Here is a 6,680-nt window from a genome sequence, read left to right as displayed (position 1 = left end):
GTGTTCTCTTTACCGAGTACTGATATGAAATTCATCTCCTGAGTCCAAAGAAAATTAATTTTTTAAAAGGTGTATAAAAGTTTTCAAAGCGATTAAAAGATGAACAGATGGAAAACGCAATTTACAGGGTCAAATAATGTTACAAAAGAAATTTGGTGAGAGGTTATAACAGTCTTGTCACAATTTAAATCTATAGCTGAGAAACTTTTCCCAAAGGTGATTCTGATTATCAATTTTAAAAAGCTTTCTTTATGATAATCAAGTAAAATTTTGGTGGTATTCCTTGGATGCTTTAAGAACTTCAATTTTACTGAACCATAATTTACACTCAATTCCTTTTAAGTCTGGAGTTTGATAAGTTGATAAATAATACACACCCAACCACTATTTTCACACCTAAGGTTAATCTAAAGCAATTTATCAAACTCTTAACAAAGATCTGAGAAGCATCAAAGAATATCAGGCTCCTTTCTAATTTGGAAACAGTGTCCTTCAATGACTATAACTGAGCTTTACAATACAACACTGAAAACTTTACCAGTAATTAGGGTGATTAGTTTGTGGCTGGTAGAGTAAACTGGAGGAGATTAATCGCAGGCTCTAAAGAGCATTTGGTTTCAACTACTGGCTGTGACCTTGGGCAAACTGGCCTAACTTCCATGATCTCTTGTTTCCTCACCTGTAAAGGGGCCATCCCATTAGTACCTACCTTGAAGTGTGGCTGGCGGGATAGGGCCAGTGCGGCAAACAGTGAATGCTCCATGAATCTAGTCTTTAGTGCTGTGACTGTGCAGGGTGCCGGCAGCTGCCACCACTTTGAAATGACTGTTTTTGCTCCCAGGGCAGCAAACTTTTGGTGGCTTTTAAAAATCTACTCTTAAGATCTTTTATTTATATTAGTTATAGCTTTCAATGTATATTAGAAATTAAAACTGAGAAATTTAACCAAACCCGTTAACATAGTACTAAATGACAGTTCTTGTGAAAATAACTTTTCCAGAATAACCACAAAAAAAACTTAGTTGAGTATATTTTACAGTTTTTATTATTTATTTATTTATTTTTAAGATTCATTCATTCATTCATTCATTCATTCATTCATTTATTTATACAAGCACTGGGTACAGTCAGAAGTGCAGGAGGGTGAGAGAATTCGCCAGAGCGGGGAGCAGATCAGGCAGAAGGACCAAAGTACACATTTATTTATTTATACAAGCACTGGGTACAGTCAGAAGTGCAGGAGGGTGAGAGAATTCGCCAGAGCGGGGAGCAGATCAGGCAGAAGGACCAAAGTACACTGTTGAGGGGAGCAGCAGGCGGCAGGAGAGGTCTGCGCGCCATGTGGGACCCTCCTCCGGTGGCCGGGGAGCAGCCGGGGATCAAACCTGCGCTTCAGAGGCTGCGGGCAGCTTCGCAACCCAGCGCTCAACCGCTGCGCCACCGGGGAGGCCCTATTTTACAGTTTTTAAATCTGTGTAATGCCTGGTCTACTAGATTCTCATATCCGTCTCTGTTCACTCTGTTGTGATCCATTGTTTTGGTAGAAGTATGTGCAGAAAGCCCAATTTCATCCAAACAGGAGATCAAAAAAGGAATATTTTGATTCCCCGCCCCACAGTGGATATTCTTTGATAAATACAAAGAAAAGTGATCATTTCTAAAATCTTAGTAATAATGTAAAATCTCTGACCACATCTACCTACTTTTCATATGCTGTTGTGCTAAAACCTCTTTTCTATTTTGGATGGGTCTCTTATTCATGCATGACTTTGTAACATGGCCCATTGGTTATTTGGTAATTACAATTCATTGAGTGATTTGGACCATCGGAGGTTGACAATTCCATTATGTAGTATCAAAAGTTGCATTTGTTAGTGTCACCACTAACAAACACAAGAAGAGTCTTAGGCAGTGGGAAGCTACCAAGCTCACTGCAGCAGATATAGGTTTTCTAGAATTCTAATTTTCAAATGAAACCTCAAAATTTTTCACTGGCAACAAATAATTGTGTTCGTGGAAGTAACAAGCTCACCTTATTCATTTTTGAGAAAATGTATGCCAAAAACAGCCAGCTCTAAATGACTAATGTCTCTTTCAAATAGAAATGGAATTCCATGGGAAAAATGACGAGCTATATCATACAACCCAATCAACCGTCCACGACAGACATTCATACTTCAGTGTGCAGCAGAAAAGCTTTATGAACACCCACATTTAGTCACTCCCAATACTGAAAAGACATGTATTTAAGGGTTATGGTTTAATAAAAATTAAAATCTATACTGCTTCATCAAGGACATTGAGAGAAGTTAGCTTTTTTTTTAAAGAGCAAGTGCATGGTGACAAAGAACAGTTTAATTTGTGCTAAGGTACTACAGTTTTGCTCAAATGCTAATACAGTGAGAAGGTCAAGTGATGTTAGGTTACCTTAGTATAGCTTAGCATTATTACAAACATAGTTTAAATTGCAAAACTCTTTAAGATTTTGGGACCTCCCTGGTGGTGCAGGCCATTGAGCGCTATACTGTGAAGCTGTCCACAACCTCTGCAGCGTGGGTTTGATCCCGGCCGGCAGGAATCCCACATGGCGAAGCAGACCTCTCCTGTCTCGCCCGCTGCTACCCTCAGCAGTGTATTTCTTCAGTCCACCTGTTCTATTCCCCGCTCTGTCTCCGGTGAATCCTCTCACCCTCCCACACATCTGGCCTGTACCCTGGTTTTGTATAAAAATAAATAAATCTTTAAAAAAAAAATCTCTTTAAGGTTTCAGGGAGCCTATGAGCCCATACATCATACCTTGAAAATCACTGTTTTAGGGAGAGACCAGAGCAATTTGGCTATGTTTGTCAGTCTTTAAGAGATAGAGATACAACTTTTTTTTTTAAAGATTTATTTATTTATGCATACAAGAATTGGGGTACAGGCCAGAGGTGTAGGAGGGTGAGAGAATTCACCAGAGACAGAGTGGGGAGCAGAACAGGCAGACTGACTGAAATACACTGCTGAGGGGAGCAGTGGGGAGATGAGAGGTCTGCTGCACCATGTGGGTAGTTCCCTGGCCGGGGATCGAACTCTTGCTGCAGTGGCTGCCAAGATTCAAAACCAGCCTCCAGAGAGACCAAGTCCTTCCTCAGTATCGCTGAGTAAACAGACCCCAGGAGGCGATGAGTCAGTATCTGCTAGAGGGAAATGGCAGCGGGTGGACATTATCTCCAGGGAAGGCAAAGGTACAGGAATGGACAGAGCACCATTGCTGGTACCCCTTGGGTAGCTTGTTCTGACCTCTGCCTTTCTGTCCTTTGCCCTGTCAGGATGACATCCCGGGAGCAGCTGGTCCAGCATGTGCTGCAGGAACTGCAGGAAGCAGTGGAGTCTGTGGGCCTGGAGGGTCTCATTGGCGCTGCCTTGGAGGCCAAGCAGGTCCTGTCTTCCTTCACCCTCCCCACCTGCCGAGAGGGGAGTCCTGGACCCAACCCCGGCCCCCAAGTCCTGGAGGTGGACTCGGTGGCCCTGAGCCTGTACCCAGAAGATGCTCCCCGGAACATGCTGCCCCTGGTGTGCAAGGGTGAGGGCAGCCTGCTGTTCGAGGCCGCCAGCATGCTGCTGTGGGGTGATGCTGGGCTCAGCCTGGAGTTGCGGGCCCGAACGGTGGTGGAGATGCTGCTGCACAGGCATTACTACCTCCAGGGCATGATCGACTCCAAGGTGATGCTGCAGGCTGTGCGCTACTCCCTGTGCTCTGAAGAGTCCCCAGAGATGACCAACCTGCCTTCTGCCACGCTGGAGGCCATCTTCGATGCGGATGTCAAAGCCACCTGCTTCCCCAGCAGTTTCTCCAATGTGTGGCACTTGTACGCCCTCGCCTCTGTCCTTCAGCGCAACATCTACTCCATCTACCCCATGCGTAACCTCAAGATCCGGCCCTACTTTAACCGGGTCATCCGCCCCCGACGCTGCGACCACATGCCCGCCACACTGCACATCATGTGGGCCGGCCAGCCCCTCACCAGCCAACTCTTCCGACACCAGTACTTTGCCCCTGTGGTGGGGTTGGAGGAGGTGGAGGCAGAAGGTGCTGGCCTGGCCCCGGCTTCTCCAGCTCTGGCCCGCCTACCACCACCTGCCAAGACCCTGGAGCTGCTCAACCGTGAACCAGGCCTCAGCTACTCCCACCTCTGCGATCGCTACAGCGTCACCAAGAGCACCTTCTACCGCTGGCGGCGGCAGTCCCAGGAGCACCGGCAGAAAGTGGCCACCCGCTTCTCAGCCAAGCACTTCCTGAAGGACAGCTTCCACCGTGGGGGGGTGGTGCCCCTGCAGCAGTTCCTCCAGAGGTTCCCTGAGATCTCCCGCTCCACCTATTATGCCTGGAAGCACGAGCTGCTGGGCTCCGGCGCCTGCCAGGCACTGGCCCCCAAGGAGGCGCTGGCCTTGGAGGAGCTGGAGAAGCTGCCAGAGGAGCAGGTGGCTGAGGGGCTGGGGTGCTCCTCACTGGCCACATCCAACCCTGGCATGGTCTTAATGCAGAGGGCCAAGCTGTACCTGGAGCACTGCATTTCCCTGAACACCCTGGTGCCCTATCGCTGCTTCAAACGCAGGTTTCCAGGCATCTCCCGGTCCACCTACTACAACTGGCGCCGCAAGGCCCTTCGAAGGAACCCCAGCTTCAAGCCGGCACCAACCCTCTTGGGGACTGGGTCTCCCCAGCCAGCGTCTGCTGGGGAAGAAGCCCCGTTCCCTTGGAAGGGTGAGGCAGGCGAGGGGCCAGGGAAAGCGACAGGTGGGGGACCACCCACCCCCCAGGAGCCCCACCCCTTGAGGATGCCCCTGTCCCGCTGGCAGAGGCGTCTACGCAGGGCTGCCCGCAAGCAGGTGCTGAGTGGGCATCTCCCCTTCTGCCGTTTCCGTCTCCGCTACCCCAGCCTATCACCCTCTACCTTTTGGGCCTGGAAGAGTCTGGCCCGGGGTTGGCCCAAAAACCTGTCCAAACTCCAGATGCAGCAGGGCCTCATGTTGGGTAAAGGAGGGGCCCAGGAGGCTGAGAAATGGAAAAAAGAAGTTGGCAGAAATGTGACAGCTGCAGAGGCCCAGCCTGCAGGGACCCCGCATGTGGGGACTTCTCCAGGACAGGAGTCAGGGAAAGGCCGGGGAGGGCCTTCCCAAGAGGGAGCCCTGCAAGAGGGGACCATGGCCCAGGGCCCGCCCCAAGGTGGGTCCCTGTCCAGCCAGCCTGTGGTGGCGACGGCAGGGGGCAGGGATAGCCAGGTGCTGGTGATGGACATGCTTGCCACCACAAAGTTCAAGGCCCAGGCCAAGCTGTTCTTGCAGAAGCGCTTCCAGTCTAAGAGCTTCCCCTCCTATAAGGAGTTCAGTGCCCTTTTCCCCCTCACTGCCCGCTCCACCTACTACATGTGGAAGCGCGCCCTCTACGATGGCCTCACCCTGGTTGATGGCTGATAGGGGTGGGGAAGGGGTTGGGAGGAAAGGGGAGCACATTGGAGAGGGTCGGGGACCTGAACTGTCCCCTGGCTTGGCAGGGATGCCCTTTGCTCCGGCTCCCACGGTGTCCACCCTGATCTCAGGGTTCGGCTATCTGGTCTCCTGCAGAGCTGCAGGTCCAGAGCTGTTCTCTTCAGTTGTCTGCCATTCTTGTGTTGTTGTGTCTTGGTTTTTTGTTTTGGTTTAAGCGGGTTGGCTGGGCCCTTGTGCTGGTGTTGGAAGCTGTGTGTGTGAGGATGTGGAAGAAGTTTGGTTGCTAGGCTTTTTCTGGGGACAAAAAGAGCTTTATAATATGGCGATCTGTCCCATTGGGCAGAATATATTTCTTGTTTTCATTGCATTTTGAGGGTTGGCACCCCACCCTCCTTACTCAAAGATATTTTCCAAAGAAAATAGAAATCTAATGTGGAAGGAGTTAGTAGCTTCTGTCTGGCACCCCAAGGGAGAGGGTGTGAGCAGAAGTGAGGGTCCTGAGCTGGATCACTGAGGGACTGGCCTGCCCCTTGCAAGGAGTGTACTCAAGGATGAAGGGAGGGTGCCTTAAGTGTTTGCCTACCTGATGTGGCCCCTGCAGTCCTCTGCCAGCCTGGCTAGCTCTTGGGGACCCCCATCTTTCTGCTGAGCCTCACCTTAAAGCCTGTGCCCCATCCTCATTGAAGGACCATGCAGTGGCCAGGCAGGCGAGAGGTTGAATTTGCATTGTCCATGAGTGAAGTTGGAAAAGCGAAGAAATAAAGTGCTGTGCCCATAGCCCTTGGTCTCTGGTATTTGTTTTTCTGACAGTGACGGCCCATTCCCACTTTCCTCTTTGGTTTTAGGGGCCTGAGAGTGTCATTTCATTCTTTTTTTTTTTTTTTTTTAAAGATTTATTTATTTATTTATACAAGCACTGGGTACAGTCAGAAGTGCGGGAGGGTGAGAGAACTCACCAGAGCCAGAGTGGGGAACAGAACAGTCAGACTGACGAAATACACTGCTTAGGGGAGCAGCAGGAGAGGTCTGCCCTGTCACTTCATTCTTAACTGGGACAACTCCAGCTTCGGGGCTTGAGTGATGGAAGATGACTGGGGATTCTGCTTACAATTGGATCGAGAAATAGCCTTGGGTGCTATCCCAGCTTGGGCCAGGGCTACAGCTTTCTGGAAAGATATCTTTTACTGATGGAAGAAGCCTGGTCCATC

At 49.7% G+C, this 6,680-nt stretch overlaps 1 protein-coding gene across 1 annotated transcript; it reads left to right on the top strand.

The window, feature by feature from the left end:
• Positions 1-3,312: 3,312 nt before the first annotated feature.
• On the top strand, positions 3,313-5,457 carry VRTN (vertebrae development associated; the record flags this gene model as incomplete). The annotated part of the gene is made up of 1 exon (XM_084240666.1): positions 3,313-5,457. One exon carries the CDS (start codon positions 3,313-3,315, stop codon positions 5,455-5,457), a length of 2,145 nt encoding a protein of 714 aa, XP_084096792.1.
• Between the last annotated feature and the right edge of the window lie 1,223 nt (positions 5,458-6,680).

This window comes from Talpa europaea, assembly GCF_964194135.1.
Source record: "Talpa europaea genome assembly, chromosome: 8".
Lineage (NCBI taxonomy): Eukaryota > Metazoa > Chordata > Mammalia > Eulipotyphla > Talpidae > Talpa > Talpa europaea.
This window is presented reverse-complemented; position numbering and strand designations above follow the sequence as displayed.